Below are 20895 nucleotides of genomic sequence, written 5' to 3' on the forward strand. Positions count from 1 at the left end.
AGTTACTCTCTTCAGTCAAGAGGCTAAGCGCTGTTTAAATGTTAGTCTGTTTTAGATCAGGCCCACGATGACTCAAGCTAAATACAGTAAGAATCTCCTTAATCCTTCAAAGCATTCATTTTGATCCACAAATTACAATTACTGAACACAAAATCCCGAACAGTAACTAAAACAGAATTATCCCTAAAAAAATTATTTATGTGAATTATTACTATAAACCATACTCACAAATTGCCAAATCAGATCTAAACAATGATCACCATTTCTCTTGTCACATGATTGTTAATAAAGACCAGGCATTTTTGGAAATTAAAACAAAAAATAATGCAACTTCAAAAGTATTATGCTTTCTTTTACTCAACACTCTACTGGACATAAGACATGAGGCACGAGATCATCAAACGAGAGGTAATAATAGGTAATTCATAAAAAAAAAATTTCACATACACATTCTTAATACTTTTTATAACACTATTTTCTTTACTATTTTATCGAGAACTTCTCTTTCTCTCTTGTATCTTTCTCAATTCTCATAATACTTTTCTTACAAATCATAAAAAAAGTTGCATATACAATTTCTCGTAAGATTTAAATGCATTTTTTTATATTATTGTTCAATTCAAATTTATGTAATACGGCTTTGTATTAAAAGTCAACATAGATTACCATATAAAATTCTACTAATTCCGATCTAAGTTACCCATTCTTATTCATAAATTTATGACGGGGGTTTTGTTATCAAGATTAGCAGAACAAGTAGGATATTTCTGAACTTAAAAAGCATTTATTTTTTCTTGCTCTCTAATGTCCAAATAAAACAAGTGGTCAGAAGTTAGCAAATTTGGTCAACCTTTTCAACTTGCCTACACGGGGTTCCATTCAAAGATAAGAGGCAGAGACAAGTTGTCAATTCCGTAGGCGGCCATACCCTCACCTCACTCTCCGCATCTTCTTTTGGGTATATCATATTCTCTCTTCTTCAATGTTCTCTATCCACAACCCTCCAAAATGAACATCTTCTTTATCCTCAGATCCCTCTCTTCTCCCCTGATTCTCTCCTACATCATCATCTTCTATCTCCTTGCCAAAAACACCTCCTGTGGTGTGGACCCAAAATTTCTTGCATGTCCACCCACAACCTGCGCCAACAACAATCAAAGTATAAGTTATCCCTTTTACATCCAAGGAAAACAAGAACCTTTTTGTGGGAATCCCGGTTTTGGCATCTCTTGTGGCCCAAATGGTTTTCCAATCCTTAATCTGTCTAATACCCAATACATCATTCACCAAATATTCTACGAAAATCAGACACTTCGAGTGTCCAATACCGCGTTTTCAGTTTCACGACCAAACACCACCAATTCCAAAGGTTGTCTTCCTCTTCCTCTTACTCAGAATCTCACTCTTCCTAGTACCCGCGAGTTCGATATTGCTCCGAATCAAACAGACATTAGATTGTTCTACGGCTGTGGGTCATTGCCTTGGCTAGAAGAGCACAAAGTTGGGTGCTTTAACGAAACGAGTTCAGTTCTGGCATTGTATAAAGAGGATAAAAATATAAGTTTTGTGTCAAAGAATTGCCAGGGCGAGGTTGTGGATACGATAGTGGAAGATGGAATAATAGGAGGGAATGAAGAAGCGTTGACAAAAGGGTTTTTGCTGACGTGGAAGGCCGGTAACTGCAGCGTGTGCCACAACACTGGAGGGAGGTGCGGCTTCGATTTCGTCATGTACACTTTCAGGTGCTTCTGCACTGACAGAGTTCATTCTGCCAAATGTGGTCCTGATGATGATCCAGGTTAGTTTTTTCTAATGACCAAAACTTCTAATAAAGACAATGACCAGGTTATTAAAATGTATGGAGACATGTAACGTTTACTCAAACTTCATAATTGCAATGGCTGCATGGTTAGATGCTTTGATTGGAAATTACTAGTATATATAAAGGCTGCCAGAGAAGACTTAATTAATTTAAAACTATTTAGTTTATATGGTTGCAATTGGTGTGTTTTCTTCGTTTTCAGTTTTTTTTTTAAAAAGTAAAGTTTTAAGACTATACAATACCATAACAGAAAACTCAACAGCACAGTTCTGTTAACACTAAACAGAAGTATCTTCAGTTTGTTTGGCAAAAGAAAGGACGGGGATTGGTCTAATTAGTCTCGAATGATGGTTATGTGAGTGAAAAAAAAGAAATAGGTGAGGTAGAATAACTACCAAACGAATTAGTCAAACCATAATTTCCATTTTAGCCTGTTAATACTATGACTTTTGAGATGAAGGGGTCGGGGAAGCAAAAATCTTTTTCTATTTCAGTTTTTTTAATTTTAATTAGAATAATAATATTGTGAATGAATAACAATACTATTATAAATTTAAATTGATGTTAGCACAATTTTAAAATAAGAAAGTCACACCTATATCATTTAGTTGACTTCAAACGAATTTTGAATATTCCAAACAACTGCTTGTTCTTTTTCATTTTTTCAATTTCATGATTGATACATTATCAATAATTTAGGTCGATGTTCAATTCCTACTTTTCAATCTAGGATGGATGGCTCTTATGTCTACGTTTCAATGCATATATTTTGTTATGGGTTATATTACTGAGAACTCTAAAGATAGTAACTAAAATATATTTAATTTACTTCATTAAATATTTATAATTATTTGAAAAAAATATTAAATACTTTTTTTATGTTTATTGATTGAGGAAATATTAGATTTATACATATTAGTTTTATACTTTTCCAATAATAGTGGAATGTATAAAATAGTTACTGGCATATTGAAATTAATGAGATATTAGAAAGATAATTAAGTTGAAGAGAGAAATTGATAGACTTAGTGAATTTTAAATAAGGATAATTTTAACATTTTTTTTAATTAAAAACACTATTAACTGATTTCTACAATTTTTTAATATATGTAAATTAATAAAAATAACTTATAATAAAAAAATGGAGGAAGTATTTTTCAATCCTTCAATATGAATTCTCGTTGAAAGAACACACATACTAAAGATAGAGATATTCTATCACCCTCTGAGAGAGAAAGAAATACACTATTAAGTAGTATTAAGTATTAACAATAATCTTTTTTGTTTTCTTATACTTATTTGGTAAAATACATATATTTTTTAAAATAGAAGAGGATGGAAAGGAGGAAGCGGGGAAAAGATGGGTATAATTAATAAAAATAAAACTGAAAGTTGAAAATTAAATTAACTTAGAAGTGTTTTAATATTTTAGTTTTTAAAACTAAAAATGTTATTTTTAAAAAAAATTCAAAACTACTTTGAACAAACATGTAATTTTTTGTCTTTAAAATATATATTTTTAAAAATAAACAAATAAGCTTAATATATTAAAAGAGTCTAATTTAATTGGTTGAAAAAAATGCATGAGTGTCATAAAGCCTGGTATAATTTCTAATTTTTTTTATTAATTGAACTTATTTGTTAATTATCATTGACAGTTGACAGTAAGCTTTTATTTAAAAACTTACAAGATGCCTAAATATAATAACAAATTTTAAACTATAATTAAACAGAAAAAATAGTTACGTAACTATTTTTGGAAGTAATAAAAAAAGTTTAAGGCAGTGAACCGGACTTTCTATTGTAATTCGTTTTCTCTTTCCGAGAAAATTATATTACCGCAATAGATATTAAGATGATTAAACATTTTAACTTTTGATTTTGCATGAAAAAATATAATTGTATTTGATACTGACGTTAAATGGGAAAAGAGCATGTAATATAGTTTATTTGGCTTGATAAATAACTTTAGTGGTATATCTTAAAATCTTAAATTATTTTTTTATTTCACAATCCCGCAAAACATAAAATCAAAGATTTTTTAAGATTTTTTTTATTTTTTTCTTTATTATTAGATTTTATTTCTTGAGATCTTAGATAACTTAATAAGTCGTGTATGCATCATACTTTTAAATATTTTATTTAAATTTTATATTTTTTCTCTTCCCCTCTCTCATTCTTTTTTTTTATTTTTTTTATTTTCCTTTCTCTCTCAAGTTTCACTTTCCCTTCCCCTTCTCTTCTTTTTATTTTCCTTTGTTGCTCTAGCATCACTACATCAGTATATGCGTCATATTATATATATACATCAGTGTATGCGTCACACACACACACACACACATATATATATATATATATATATATATGTGTTAGTGCATATTCTGGACAGGACAAGGAGCTAATTTAGTAAACTCAGCAAAAAAAAAAAGAGAGCTAATTTAGACTAACTTAAACTATAATTGTTAGTTCTCTGAAAAAGATATTTTCATATTTTGGACTTTCCCTCTTACCTTTCTATGGATTACCCAAATCCCAATTCTTATGTCAAAATTTCTCACATTTTTTTCATGTTTACTATTTTTAGCAAAATTCACAATAATGGGCTGAAGCCTGAAGTTACTTGGTTGGGCCACTATTAGGCTGGACTTTGTTACTGCCTTTTAAGAATTTCGTTTTTTTTCCCTAAAAATGTTTAGTCACATTTTTTAGCAAAATCTTTTCAAAATGACCTTAGTATGAATGACCAAGTTCCTTACTAAATTTAAAAACAGCTATCCAACTTCCTGTAGCAAAAAAAAAAAAAAAACTATCCAACTACAAGTTTGCAACAATTCAAGTAACATTTTCACAACATCTAGACCAATAATGCTATAAAAAAATTCATAAATATATATATACCTGTTGAATTAAGTCTATTGACTTATATAAAAGATTAGATATCCTAGTTTATTCCAAAATTGATCTACTAGTTTATTAAAAGACTTTACTAAAATCAAATTTTAAATAGACTTTTAATTTATGTTTGAGTTATTTCTTTTTTTAAAGAAGATTAGATCTTAAAAAAAGTCAATATCAATTAAATAGATTACACTTAATCCTCATATTAAAAAAATAAATTAAGCCTATCTTGATCTATTTTTTTAAAACGTGACTATATAGTAAACGTCCAAGGTGGTCCATAAAAGAATACATGGGGTTATAAACATCAAGTCGGTCCTTCATAATCTAAAATAAGCATCAATTTAATCTAGATTAAATTGGAGTTTGTTTAAATATTGAAAGACAAAATAATGCCTAAAATCTTGAAGGATCAACTTAATTAACATCTCATATAATCTTAAAGGATCAATTTAAAGTATCTAGTGACTAGTATGAATGTAATATTCAATAGGATTTATTGGAAGTGTTCTGTTAATAAAATCTCATGCTAAAATAAGCTTTTCTGTCAGCTATTGGTATAGAAGAGAAGTTTTTTATATTGAAAAAATAGGAAGTTTCCACAAAGTCTTCCAGTCTAAATTAGAATATAGTCTTTGATTGAAGGTAACTTATTCAATTATACAACAACAACAAAGTGCCTTCTCCCGCTAGGAGATAGAAACTTATTTAATTATATTCTATGATACTCAAACCATATTTTATAAAAACTTGCCGCTCCCTCTTCCCAACCATAAAGGATTTTGCATACTTTTTATCCTTGAGTGCTTTTATAAGTTTTATTTAATTGAAATCTAAATGGTTAAATTCATAGTTAAATATTCCTATTAGCAATTTTTTTTTGTTAAGAAGTATGATCCATCAACCCGTTTTACTTTTTTTTTTTTTTGTGTGTGATTGCAACCCGTTTTACTTAGTGGCGGAACAGATCTAACACACATTTTATCAAACACTACTCGTTCACGTAATTATTCTGTGAAGGCTATCACAACAAATCGGCGATCAATATTACTTTAATTTTCACTAAAAAAAAAACATTACTTTAATTTTTAGAAAGGAGCCCTGCTTCGAAATTAGGTCTGAAGTTGAAGAATTCAATGGTACTATACCTTAATTTTTTCCCACGGTCTAATATGTTTGGATGTAGGGCATATAATATTGAAAGTGACGTGTTTCTTATGGTATTTTATATGCTACCAATATGGATGGGGGAGATGATACTTACCTTGAGTGCTACTATTGTTGAGATCTGAATCCGTTAGATGAATAAATGCTTTTTTGAGATGTGTTAAAGAGTGAGTATCCAAATTATTCTCTGAAAATAAATATTTAAAAGACTTTGATTCTTAAAAGGCAAACTATTTAGTCTTTCAAATTATAAGTATAAGTATGAGAGACTTCAGTTTTAGTCTATACGGAGTATAAATAAATGAACCATATTCATAATCTTGAGAAATTATTTGCTAACTTTTTCTGTAAGATTTAAATTAAGTATTTACTATAAAAGTATATTTAAGGGTTCCATAACAACACTTACTCGTGGTACTCACTTATTAATTGTTGATCGCTGTAGAAATTGATTCCAACTTTAATCGAACTTTTATCATTATGATTTATGAGTTCAAATCTAACATGGTCACTTTAGGCAGAGTTTTGTAGATAATATATACATATAAATACGCAATGGAGTAATGCCAATTCTTAGTCGTAAGGTTGAACGGGAATAACTTCCTTTGCCTTTAATTATGAATTCCCAAGTTTTCCCATGGAAGACTCAACATGAACCTGTTCCTCTACTTAAACTTTCCCGGCTCCATTTCCCTGATCCTTATTTTCCAGTCTCTTTTCAATTAGAGTTAAGCTTTCTTCATCTTGATTTTTTAATAGCACCCTTACATTGAAAGGTTGCTAATCCAATTCTACTTCCTTACACCGATTCTCTTTTGGTCATTTTTTGCTTAAATATGAAACTTATTTTTAAACAAAACCCATGATTTATTGTCATCATTAAAGTTTGAGAGACTATATTTTATTAAAAAGTTGCTAAAGAACTAAAATTGGGCAAGTATTCGATTTTTTTTTTAAAAGACAAAAGATTCAATAATATTAAAACTGTCCAGGCTACAAGCTGTAACCAAGACCAAAACAAATACATAGCAATATCAGTCCCATGCGATTGGACAAAATACTAAACCCATAAAACAAAGCTAATAATGAAGCATGAATCAGCCATAATACATGTATAACCCCTGCTACCAACTAATAAATGTTGATACAGAACTTCCACCCTTATTTACTGATTACTAATGTTGAATCAGCCATAATCACTCATGATTGACTTCCATCTTTGTTATATTATATGGTACACAACCTTTGAGGTTTAAAGTGCGTAGAGATTAAATTATGGGATCGGGTCATAATTTGATATGGAGAATCAAAGTTCTGGAACCTCAAATATACAGTGCGTAGTGATAAGTTATGAGATGGGATCGTAATCCGATCCGGAGGGTACAATGGTGAAATTATTATATAGTTTGATACTTTGATATCATCATATTTTCATAGCAAAAAAATATCATCACATTATCATTGTATTTGTTTTAGTAAAAAACTTAAATTTTCTATATACTATTATTTAGAAAAAATGTAGAAATCAATCTAGACTATAATATTCATCGGTCATATAATAATATTTCCTGTTTTTATCACACTCGAGAAGTTGTTTTTAGGCAGACGTTTAGTTTCACAAGTTCACACAGAGACAGAGAGAGTACTAGAAAACTGAGAAATGAGGCCCAGAAATTTGAAGCCACTGATTATGACACTGAACGCGTTTTCTATCTGGCCTCGTTGACTGGTCACGTTGAAGTGAAGTGTGAACCTAACCGCTTAAAACGACATCACCATTCGTTAACGTTGTCTAATTGCCTTATTATTTCCCACACTCTTTCAACGTCATTCGGTACTCTTTTTTTCTGCCTCTTTTTAAGTATTTCAACCTCAGAGGCCCACTGCATTTCCAAACTCTTGTGGACTCGGGACCCTTCCCCTGTGATATCTTTCTTAAAAATTCATTACTGTGCACACAAGTGTTTTTAAATCTGATATGCGTCTGATACACGGTTTAACAAGCCTCCTAGACCAAGACTAGATTCGGATGCGGAAGGGAAGTTTTGAAGCAGAGTCAGTTCAGAGATTATAAGGAGTGATCAAACAAGTCAAGTCTTTGTCCTTGTTTCAAAAGGCGTTAGAAAGAATTGGTCTCACTTTCTCTTAGGGCCAGATATGTGTGTATTTCTTGGTTTCCCACTCCCTCTTTCATCTTCCGTAGTCATCTTCTAATTCAACTGGGAGGAGTATAAAAACAAGTCAGACAAACTTGAGCTTAATTTACAGTTCAGAGAATCAAATCCTAGTTGAATTCTGTTTGCTTTTAGATCATAGACGTACTGGGTGACTGAGGAAGGATGTGTGGAGTTTATGAATTTGTATCATTGCTTTTGTTTTGTCACCTTATGCCACTTCTGTTGGCGGCGGCTTGTCCACCTCTGCTTTCTTGTGGAGATCTTGGCAATATCAGTTTCCCCTTTACTACAACAGAACGCCCCGACTGTGGCTTTTTACCCATACGGAATTGTGAAGATCCACTCCAGTTCAAAATGATCCAATTACAGAATAATGGAGAATGGTTTCGGGTTGTACTCGTAGCTCAGCTTCGGAACAGTTCTATCATAACTTTTCAAATTAGAGACAAACATCTCTATGACCTTCTGCAGAACGAAAGTTGTGAAGCTTTCAGATACAATTATACTATTCCTCCCTTCTTTCACTTTGCTGCTTTACGTATCCAATACCACACAACTCTGTTCAGGTGCAAGCGCAGCCTCCATGTCAGCCCTCCCACGGGCATGCTTAATTATACAAAATGCCCCGACTACGATCTCTACTACAAGCACATCATCACGGCTGATGATGTGTCTCGGAGTTCTTTGGTGGCATGTACAGAGGTCCAGCTTCCAATTAAAGACGTGCCTGACGCTATAAACCCATTTACCTTTGTAACTGCAGATATCATCATTCGAGTAGACTTAACTGATGAATGTGCAGATTGCAACTATCGCCATGGAGGGCAGTGCAAACTTGACAGCACAGAGAAATTTTGTTGTGCCAATGGTATAAAACAACAAAAACCCTGAAAACAGAAGCACCCACGAATGCAATGCACTAATCCTTGTTGCTTTTATCTGCTTTTCCCATTTTAGGTTCTTAAATGTTTCCTTCACAATGAAACATTGTCTACTTTTCTGTAAATGTCCCAAGCCCAGTTCCTTCTCCTACATCATAAACAGAATAAAATATTCAAAATAGGTCAAGAAAAGTGACATTGATGATGTGCCTAATCTAAGTTCTCTTCTTGTCTTAAAATTTCAAATGTACAGTTTACTACACTTAGACGGCAAGGTCTGAGTTGCTCTGATTGATTGTCTAATGTCTAATATTATTGGTGCAACAGTCACAATTAGCATGCCATATTTTTCTCTGCTTAACTTTATCGTCACGCTTCAAATCTGTGTTATTTGCTAAATTGTTTCTTCTAATTGCAGCAGTTATAAAGAAAGGGTTGACTTTGAAGGCCAAACTGGGTATAGGTAATGTACTGTTTACATAACTTGATATTCCTTTTCAACATATGACTTCAAAATCACTGATCCTCAGTGCGAAAGTTCATTTGTGTGTTGAACTCAGAAGGTCTGCTGATTTCTTTTCTTTTAATTCCCTTATTTCCCCCTCAAAAAACCTGAGAACTTATTTAAAAATTTTGTATAACTCTATGTCTCTATCAATGCTCATTGCTATCTATCAGAAAAGTAGCAGCAGTCACGCACTCTGTTATTTCTCACAGTATCTTCAATTGATATTTTCTCTTGGCCCGTTTGCACAGGTTTAGGTATTGGAATCCCAAGCATGTTGGCAATTGGGTTGCTGTTTCTCTTTCTACAATACAAACGAAAATATGGTACCTCAGGCGGACAATTGGAGTCAAGAGATTCTTATTCTGATTCCTCCTCAAATCCTCATGGAGAAAGTAGTAGCGAGTACTTTGGAGTTCCACTCTTCTTGTACGAGCAGCTTAAAGAAGCGACAAACAATTTCGATCACACCAAAGAACTTGGAGACGGAGGCTTCGGTACTGTCTACTATGGTAGGATACTTAATCAAACCCTACTTGACACACAACATTACTCTCCTTGTATGGTTTGGAACTACTACATGCTCATTGGTCCTAGTCAATCTCCAAGTATCCATGGTCCGGAACTACTATGTGTCTATGGTCCTGGTCAATCTCTATAACACACATAGAAGAGTTTTATCACTTTCTCAAAATTGAAAAACTCAGTTAAATATCACATAGAGATTGGACAGAACAATGAACATGTAGAGATTAATTGGAATGATGAATGTGATAGTCCTGAACTATATAATAATTTCTTGTCTTATTTTTGCTGTATAACTGAGATATTTAAATTAAAACACAGGGAAACTCCCAGATGGACGTGAAGTTGCCGTGAAGCGCTTATACGAGCACAACTGGAAGCGAGTAGAACAGTTCATAAACGAAGTTAAGATCCTCACACGTTTGCGTCACAAAAATCTTGTGTCACTCTACGGCTGCACTTCACGGCACAGCCGTGAACTCCTACTTGTGTATGAATACATTTCAAACGGCACTGTAGCGTGTCATCTCCATGGTGGATTAGCGAAGCCTGGCTCCCTACCATGGTCTACACGAATGAAAATTGCCGTAGAGACTGCTAGTGCATTGGCTTATCTCCACGCCTCTGACATCATTCACCGTGACGTGAAAACAAACAATATTCTCCTCGACAACAACTTTTGTGTTAAGGTAGCAGATTTTGGACTTTCAAGAGACGTCCCCAACGATGTCACACATGTCTCCACAGCTCCACAAGGGTCCCCAGGTTACCTTGACCCTGAATATTACAATTGCTATCAGCTTACTAGTAAGAGTGATGTGTATAGTTTTGGGGTTGTGCTTATTGAGCTAATATCATCCAAGCCCGCTGTTGATATGAACAGGAGCAGGGATGAGATTAACTTGTCAAATCTAGCCGTAAGGAAGATTCAAGAAAGTGCAGTTAGTGAGTTGGTTGATCCTTCTCTTGGTTTTGATTCAGATTGTAGGGTTATGGGGATGATAGTTTCAGTGGCAGGGTTGGCTTTTCAGTGTTTGCAAAGGGAAAAGGACTTGAGACCTTCTATGTATGAAGTGTTACATGAACTGAGGAGAATTGAGAGTGGGAAGGATGAGGGAAAGGTTCGAGATGAGGGTGATGTTGATGGTGTTGCAGTTTCACATAGTTGTGCACATTCACCACCACCAGCCTCACCTGAGTGGGAAGAAGTTGGATTGTTGAAGAATATAAAGCCTACTTCCCCAAACACTGTCACTGATAAATGGGAAAGTAAATGTACTACGCCTAATATCAGTGGTTAATCATTTAGTCTATTATTAATTGTTGATAATCCGTTTTTAGTTTTTACTATATCAACTCTCACCTTATTATTAATTGTTGATAATCCGTTTTTAGTTTTTACTATATCAACTCTCACCTTATTTTAAAAATGAGAAACTATTACACAAATTTTTCTATATTTATAATAATAAAAATATGTTTAAATTGGTTTGTTATATGAATTATTGGTACCTTTAAGCATCCTTAATAGATGGGCCAATATCCTAGTGACTTTGGGTACATTGATTAACTCCATTAAGCATTACTTGAATTGTATGGACATGAAGGAAATCTTACCATCTTCATCTGTTGAGCTTCAAATGGTTGTCTGACCAAAATTTCCACCTTTAAGGGCAATGAAGGTATTCTTGTTAACTCCCGTCCTGTCCTTGCGGCAATATGCTGTATCGTCCATAGGAGAATTTGAATGGAAAACACGGTGGGTCATGCATCACTACTGGGATAACGATTTGTATCTACCTCTTTTTTTCTCCAAGTCTCCCACGCTCATTTCCCTAGTCAAGTTGTTGTTAAGAGAGTTCAATTCTTGTTCCTCGGAAAATTGGGATGGCTCCGGTTGATTTGTTCTGCTTCCCCTTGTTTTCTTTCCTTCTACTCATCCTGCGCGATACCAGAGACATTCTATCGTTTGTGTCTGCTGAGATTGTTCTTGAAGTAGTATTATCTAATGATTGTTATGAGTGCTATAATCTCCGTGGCTTGACAAGGATAAAACGTTCAACTGTACTCAAGGTACCCTTGGCATAAATTTTTCATAAGTTACCTCTTATTCCATTTGATTGCTACAATTCCTTGTTAGTTGTTCTTATAGCGTTAGACCGGATTAGTGAGTTTGCTGACTGCTAACTTGGCTGCTTTATGTTAATTACTGGCATCATGACAATAGAATTTGTTTGACTGTAACACTTTATTGCTCTATAGTCTACCTGAAAAAATTCTTCAATTTAACTATATCTGCAGATGAACAGCATTATATTAAGAGTAAACATGTCATGCTGTTACTTCTACTTGTAATAGTTTTTATGATAAAGAAAAAATAAAAGAGAAATTTTAAGAGACACAAAAAGGAAATAAAATTAAATTTATAACTATCAAATTATGCATATTAATTAGTAGTTAATACACACAAATCTAAGAGTGAGAAAACAAAGAAACAATACAAACAAAATTATATTTTAGAAAATAAATAATTTTAAGAACTTTATAAACGCAACTTTTAAATCAAGTTTCAATGCTGTGTTTTAAAAAAAAATAAAAATAAAAAATAAATCTGATTTCAATATTAAATATTAATTGTTAATATAATTACATAAATAAAAGAGTAGATAATGGTTAGTGGGTGGTTACAACATTATGTGATTTTAGTTTTAGTTGAGGGGGTAAAATAATAAAATGAACATATAAACTAAAATTTGTTCAAAATTTTGTATTTCTTATTTGTTCATGATTTGTTTACTTTTGGTTTAATAATGAAAAGGTTGTTTAGTGTGTTTTTCAAAAATAAAATGGTCTACCAAACCAAATATCATTATCAAAGGTAATATTCTCTGTCTATTGTAATATATATTAAATATTAATATTTGATCTTTTTCAAGAGAGATTAATACACTAATCAAGTATGCAATGCTATACGCGACTGCCCGTTATAATAACTATATATGATCATAATAATAATTTGCGCGTAATCTTTTTTTTTTGTAAGCAATCTGCAATCCTAATTCCAAAAATAGATTATAATAAAGAATAATAACTATTCGACATGAATGCGGCCTATGGGCATGACCTTATCTGGCCTTACACTATATATGGTCCTGTCTTTTGATCAATTTTTTCTTCATTCATAAAATATAAATTTGAGAATTCACTAAAAGTAATTAATTAATTAATTTTTTTATTAAAATTAGTTATAAATAAAATTGGTAAACACTATGCACCAATAATATAATTAAACAAAAATTATAACACAAAAAGAGTACTGATTATGATCTTAATACTTGTGTAGACACAATTTGACTTTAGATTGGGTTGGAGGCGTAAAAAAAAACATTGTTAATGAATAGGTAACAATGACAAGAGACCAATTTAACTTTTTGGAATTTTCATCTGATTTTAAAATAATCATTTATGTATTTTGATGGTTCAATTGTTGAGTTGGTAGCCTTAGATTATTTTTCATTTTGTAAGGCCTGAGTTTTCATTTAAAGCAAGATCTATCAATGAGAGTTATTATGTTTGAAGGTAACATAAAAAAAAAAGATGCAAAAGGGTTGAAAAGTAAATTCAATGTAAATAAGATCTTATTGAAGAATAATAATGCCTATAAATAAGCATTGACCTTTGTTTACAAGAGAAGATCCTTTGAATGTACATTTTAACAAGTAATTTTTGAGGAAATGGGAATGAATGGAAATGGTTTGTCCCAAGCATAGTTGAATACGGTGACACCTCTGAAGAGGGGTTGACCATTGCTAACAAGACAAACATTACCGAAAATTTTCAAAAATTGAGGGTCTATTGGTTCAACAGATTGAAATCCTTTACAGTTTAACATCACATTCGATTGATAACATGAACACCAATTCGCAATAGTCACACTCCATACTTTCTTTCCGTGTATTGTAGCTCCTGTTTGTTTTTGACTTATGTGGATGTCGTGCAACGAGCATTGGCTGTAGCCTAAAAATATGATGCATGGGATAAGTTATGAACAACAATTTATATGAAAAAAAAAAGTAACACTAGGAGCAAATTTTACCTTTCGAAACGAGGGCAAGGAATAAAATTATGTTGAGAATCTTGATGATTGAATTAGTCATTTTAGATAACACAAATGCAATGTTCGATTCTTGAATTTGTTTAGGCAAAGAATAACACTATATGTTGTGTATTATTTATACAGATGAGACTTTATAAATAAATTACATGTGTATCAATAATCAATTGGAAATTTTATTTTGTCAACAAAATTGGAAATTTGATATTTTTTTCCATCATTGGAGCAGTAATATACAAGATAACTATGTATCTTTGTGTTGTGTGAAGAAATTTGAGATTTTTTTTCCATCATTGGAATAATAATATACAAGATAACTATGTATCTTTGTGTTGTGTGAAGAAATTTGAGATTTTTTTCCATCATTAGAGCAATAATATACAAGATAACTATGTATCTTTGTGTTGTTTTAAAATTTTGAGATTTTTTTCCATGATTGGAGCAATAATATACAAGATAATTATGTATCTTTTTGTTGTGTGGAGAAATTTGAGATTTTTTTCCGATCATTGTAGCAATAATATACAAGATAACTATGTATCTTTGTATTGTGTGAAGAATATCGCAAATATAAAAGGTCAGATTATTTAAAACGAAGATAAACGATAGAGATTTTACAACTATAAGATCAAATTATTTAAGCTTGTATACATTTTTCATATATGTAATTTAATTTTTTTTGTTTTTGTATTTTTTTTTCTTATAAAATATGTTTATTTTGATTTTCATCTTTAAAGCTCTTTAGATAGTGTTTTTTCACCATTCAAAATATTTTTTTAAATGTTCAAAACATTATTTAAAGCTCTTTAAAGTTGAAAAACAAAATAAATACATTTTACAATAACTAAAACAAAAAAATGTAAGATAAAAAATAAATAAATAATTCTAAATTATAAAGACAAGAAATTTATTTAAACCAATTATTTAAAAGCTTAAATTAGTTTTTTTTTATGTAATTTATTATTTTTATTCAATTTGATTCTCTATTTTTTTATTCAATTCAATATTCTAATTTTTTAAAAAGATTCGATTTTATTTTTGTTGTCCATTTTGTTTGTGTTCACTGATAGATAGACGAGATTAATGAAATGGTTCTCCTATACAATAGCCACATAGAATCCAAACTTAAGAGTGTTAGACAAAATAAACATAGGACTAAAAGGATTTTTTATTAAAAAAATCAAATGATCAAATTAAACTAAAAAAATATTAAAAGTTCTAATTCAAATCAAAATAATGAATTTGAGAAAAATACTAATCAACCTATTTATTTAAAACCAAGAGAGATTGTAGAGATTTTGTCAATACAAATTTTTTAATGACTGGTTGCTATAATATTGCCTTGGAGTAAGAAAGGTGTTAGAGAAATCGTAGAGATTTGCTCAATACTACTTTTAATATTTATAGCTACAAAATTACCTTGGAGAAAAAAAGGTGTTTTTAATCTTTAATCTTTTATGTAATAAAGAAGAAATTGCATAGATTTAGTCAATACACATTTTTTTATGATTTATTGCTACAATATTGCTTTAGAGAAAAAATGTTTTTAATATTTTATATAATAAAAAAGAAATCGCATAGAATGAGTCAATACCATATATTTTTCATGATTTATTCTACTATATTGCCTTTGAGAAAATAGATATTTTTATATTTTTAAACAAAAAATAAATAAATTTGGTTCGAATTCCTGGTCTCAAATAAGAAAAACTTTAAGTAGTTGTTTATTTTTTATTTAAAATTATGTTAATGTCTAAATTTATTGATATATTAAGTCAAATTCTTCAATTTAACTATATCTGCAGATGAACAGCATTATATTAAGAGTAAACATGTCATGCTGTTACTTCTACTTGTAATAGTTTTTATGATAAAGAAAAAATAAAAGAGATACAAAAAGGAAATAAAATTAAATTTATAACTATCAAATTATGCATATTAATTAGTAGTTAATACACACAAATCTAAGAGTGAGAAAATAAAGAAACAATACATATAAAATTATATTTTAGAAAATAAATAATTTTTTTAACAAAAAATAATAATTTTAAGAACTTTATAAACGCAACTTTTAAATCAAGTTTCAAAGCTGTGTTTTTTTAAAAAATAAAAATAAAAAATAAATCTGATTTCAATATTAAATATTAATTGTTAATATAATTACATAAATAAAAGAGTAGATAATGGTTAGTGGGTGGTTACAACATTATGTGATTTTAGTTTTAGTTGAGGGGGTAAAATAATAAAATGAACATATATACTAAAATTTGTTCAAAATTTTGTATTTCTTATTTGTTCATGATTTGTTTACTTTTGGTTTAATAATGAAAAGGTTGTTTAGTGTGTTTTTCAAAAATAAAATGGTCTACCAGACCAAATATCATTATCAAAGGTAATATTCTCTGTCTATTGTAATATATATTAAATATTAATATTTGATCTTTTTCAAGAGAGATTAATACACTAATCAAGTATGCAATGCTATACGCGACTGCCGGTTATAATCACTATATATGATCATAATAATAATTTGCGCGTAATCTTTTTTTTTAAGCAATCTGCAATCCTAATTCCAAAAATAGATTATAATAAAGAATAATAACTATTCGACATGAATGCGCCCTATGGGCATGACCTTAACTGGCCCTACACTATATATGGTCCTGTCTTTTGATCAATTTTTTCTTCATTCATAAAATTTAAATTTGAGAATTCACTAAAAGTAATTAATTAATTATTATTTTTTATTAAAATTAGTTATAAATAAAATTGGTAAACACTATGCACCAATAATATAATTAAACAAAAATTATAACACAAAAAGAGTATTGATTATGATCTTAATATTTGTGTAGAACACAATTTGACTTTAGATTGGGTTGGAGGCGTAAAAAAAACATTGTTAATGAATAGGTAACAATGACAAGAGACCAATTTAACTTTTTGGAATTTTCATCTGATTTTAAAATAATCATTTAGGTATTTTGATGGTTCAATTGTTGAGTTGGTAGCCTTAGATTATTTTTCATTTTGTAAGGTGTGAGTTTTCATTTAAAGCAAGATCTATCAATGAGAGTTATTATGTTTGAAGGTAACATAAAAAAAAAGATGCAAAAGGGTTGAAAAGTAAATTCAATGTAAATAAGATCTTATTGAAGAATAATAATGCCTATAAATAAGCATTGACCTTTGTTTACAAGAGAAGATCCTTTGAATGTACATTTTAACAAGTAATTTTTGAGGAAATGGGAATGAATGGAAATGGTTTGTCCCAAGCATAGTTGAATACGGTGACACCTCTGAAGAGGGGTTGACCATTGCTAACAAGACAAACATTACCGGAAATTTTCAAAAATTGAGGGTCTATTGGTTCAACAGATTGAAATCCTTTACAGTTTAACATCACATTCGATTGATAACATGAACACCAATTCGCAATAGTCACACTCCATTCTTTCTTTCCGTGTATTGTAGCTCCTGTTTGTTTTTGACTTATGTGGATGTCGTGCAACGAGCATTGGCTGTAGCCTAAAAATATGATGCATGGGATAAGTTATGAACAACAATTTATATGGAAAAAAAAGTAACACTAGGAGCAAATTTTACCTTTCGAAACGAGGGCAAGGAATAAAATTATGTTGAAAATCTTGATGATTGAATTAGTCATTTTAGATAACACAAATGCAATGTTCGATTCTTGAATTTGTTTAGGCAAAGAATAACACTATATGTTGTGTATTATTTATACAGATGAGACTTTATAAATAAATTACATGTGTATCAATAATCAATTGGAAATTTTATTTTGTCAACAAAATTGGAAATTTGATATTTTTTCCATCATTGGAGCAGTAATATACAAGATAACTATGTATCTTTGTGTTGTGTGAAGAAATTTGAGATTTTTTTCATCATTGGAGCAATAATATACAAGATAACTATGTATTTGTGTTGTGTGAAGAAATTTGAGATTTTTTTCCATCATTGGAGCAATAATATACAAGATAGCTATGTATCTTTGTGTTGTGTGAAGAAATTTGAGATTTTTTTTCCATTATTGGAGCAATAATATACAAGATAACTATGTATCTTTGTGTTGTTTTAAAATTTTGAGATTTTTTTCCATGATTGGAGCAATAATATACAAGATAACTATGTATCTTTTTGTTGTGTGGAGAAATTTGAGATTTTTTTTTTATCATTGTAGCAATAATATACAAGATAACTATGTATCTTTGTATTGTGTGAAGAATATCGCAAATATAAAAGGTCAAATTATTTAAAACGAAGATAAATGGTAGAGATTTTACAACTATAAGATCAAATTATTTAAGCTTATATACATTTTTCATATATGTAATTTAATTTTTTTTGTTTTTGTATTTTTTTTCTTATAAAATATGTTTATTTTGATTTTCATCTTTAAAGCTCTTTATATAGTATTTTTTCAACATTCAAAATATTTTTTTAAATGTTAAAAACATTATTTAAAGCTCTTTAAAGTTGAAAAACAAAATAAATACATTTTACAATAACTAAAACAAAAAAATGTAAGATAAAAAATAAAAAAATTCTAAATTATAAAGACAAGAAATTTATTTAAACCAATTATTTAAAAGCTTAAATTAGTTTTTTTTATGTAATTTATTATTTTTATTCAATTTGATTCTCTATTTTTTTATTCAATTCGATATTCTAATTTTTAAAAAAGGTTCGATTTTATTTTTGTTGTCCATTTTGTTTAACATCATTAAATTTGTGTTCACAGGTAGATAGACGAGGTTAATGAAATGGTTCTCCTATACAATAATCACATGGAATCCAAACTTAAGAGTGTTAGACAAAATATACATAAGGACTAAAAGGATTTTTTATAAAAAAATCAAATGATCAAATTGAACTAAAAAAATATCAAAGGTTTAATTCAAATCAAAATAATGAATTTGAGAAAAATACTAATCAACCTATTTATTTAAAACCAAGAGAGATTGTAGAGATTTTGTCAATACAAATTTTTTAATGACTGGTTGCTATAATATTGCCTTGGAGTAAGAAAGGTGTTAGAGAAATTGTAGAGATTTGCTCAATACTACTTTTAATATTTATAACTACAAAATTACCTTGGAGAAAAAAAAGGTGTTTTTAATCTTTAATCTTTTATGTAATAAAGAAGAAATTGCATAGATTTAGTCAATACACATTTTTTTATGATTTATTGCTACAACATTGCTTTAGAGAAAAAATGTTTTTAATATTTTATATAATAAAAAAGAAATTGCATAGAATGAGTCAATACCATATATTTTTCATGATTTATTCTACTATATTGCCTTTGAGAAAATAGATATTTTTATATTTTTAAACAAAAAATAAATAAATTTGGTTCAAATTCCTGGTCTCAAATAAGAAAAACTTTAAGTAGTTGTTTATTTTTTTTATTTAAAATTATGTTAATGTCTAAATTCATTGATATATTAAGTCAAATTTTTAATTAAACTAGTCATCAAATCAATAGATACTTCACATCACTAATATAGTAAGCTTAAAAAAATATTTACAGTTTATTTTATAATATATATATATATATATATATATATATATATATATATTACATATGTAATATTTAAAATATTTATAAATTTATTTAAAATATAATGCTGTAATGTAATATTACTTTTGATTTATATATATAACAAATTAGTTTCAAAGAGAACATGTAATACTCAAGAAAAAAATAGAAAATGCAAGAGGACTTATTATCTTTTTAATCCTTAAATTTTTTAATAAAATTATTTTTAGTCCCTTAACTTTTTTTCATTCTTATTTTTAAGTCTCTTAACCCTTTTTAACCTTACTTTTAATCTCTAAATGAATGGAAAAAAAAGTAAGAAAAAAACAAATTAAAGACTAAACATAAAACCAACCATTTAGAGATTAAAAACAAAAATCTTAAAAAAGTTTATAGAATAAAAAGATAAATAATTAACCCAAAACGAAATCATGTAATATTTTTTTTAAAAAAATATTGAGCTTCACTATGGTACAAAGTTGTATATATTTTGTGGCTCTTGGGCATAATTATCTCTAGAGTTAGATTTAGTTATTTTAAGGGGGGAAAATCTTAAAAGATGATAGAGAATGAATTCCACGATTGAATAATAATAACAATTATATAGCAATGATGATTATTGTTTATTGAAAGCTTGTGGGCATGATACACAAAAGAATAGAAGCACATAATTGATAATATTCATCTTCTAATTTTGCCGGATCAACTAGTTAACTTGAAATTGAAGAGCGATTAATATGTTTCACCCTTCATAACTTATAAGTACATGTTGATAACAAAAAATAGCATCTTCAAATGACAAACACATTAAATTTATTTTAATCATTTTAAAAATTATGTATTTTAAAAATATTGGGCTTCACTATGGTCACAAAGTTGTATAGATTTTGTGGCTGTTGGGCATAATTATCTCTAAATTTAGATTGTTATTTTAAGGAAAAAAAATCTTGAAAGATGATAGAGAATGAATTCGGTGATTGAATAATAATAACAGTTATATAACAATGATGATTGTTGTTTATTAAAAGCTTGTGGGCATGATACACAAAAGAATAGAAGCACATAATATTCATCTTCTAATTTCATCGGATCAACTAGTTAACTTGAAATTAAAGAGGGATTAATACGTTTCATCGCTCATAACTTATAAGTACAAGTTGATAACCAAAAATAATACCTTCAAATAACAAACACATTAAATTTATTTTAATCATTTTGAAAATTATGGGAGGGTGAG

The 20895-nt window shown here is 29.4% G+C and overlaps 1 protein-coding gene across 1 annotated transcript; it reads left to right on the plus strand.

Moving 5' to 3' along the window:
* Positions 1-1093: 1093 nt before the first annotated feature.
* Positions 1094-11349, plus strand: LOC114369339 (LEAF RUST 10 DISEASE-RESISTANCE LOCUS RECEPTOR-LIKE PROTEIN KINASE-like 1.1). Its single transcript, XM_028326561.1, is given in 9 exon segments — positions 1094-1267; positions 1269-1295; positions 1297-1709; positions 1743-1798; positions 7476-7721; positions 8360-8932; positions 9364-9408; positions 9702-9962; positions 10297-11349. Coding segments are annotated over 9 exon segments (2628 nt in total). The 5' UTR covers positions 1094-1240; the 3' UTR covers positions 11277-11349.
* Positions 11350-20895: the final 9546 nt, after the last annotated feature.

This window comes from Glycine soja, chromosome 10 (genome assembly GCF_004193775.1).
Source record: "Glycine soja cultivar W05 chromosome 10, ASM419377v2, whole genome shotgun sequence".
Lineage (NCBI taxonomy): Eukaryota > Viridiplantae > Streptophyta > Magnoliopsida > Fabales > Fabaceae > Glycine > Glycine soja.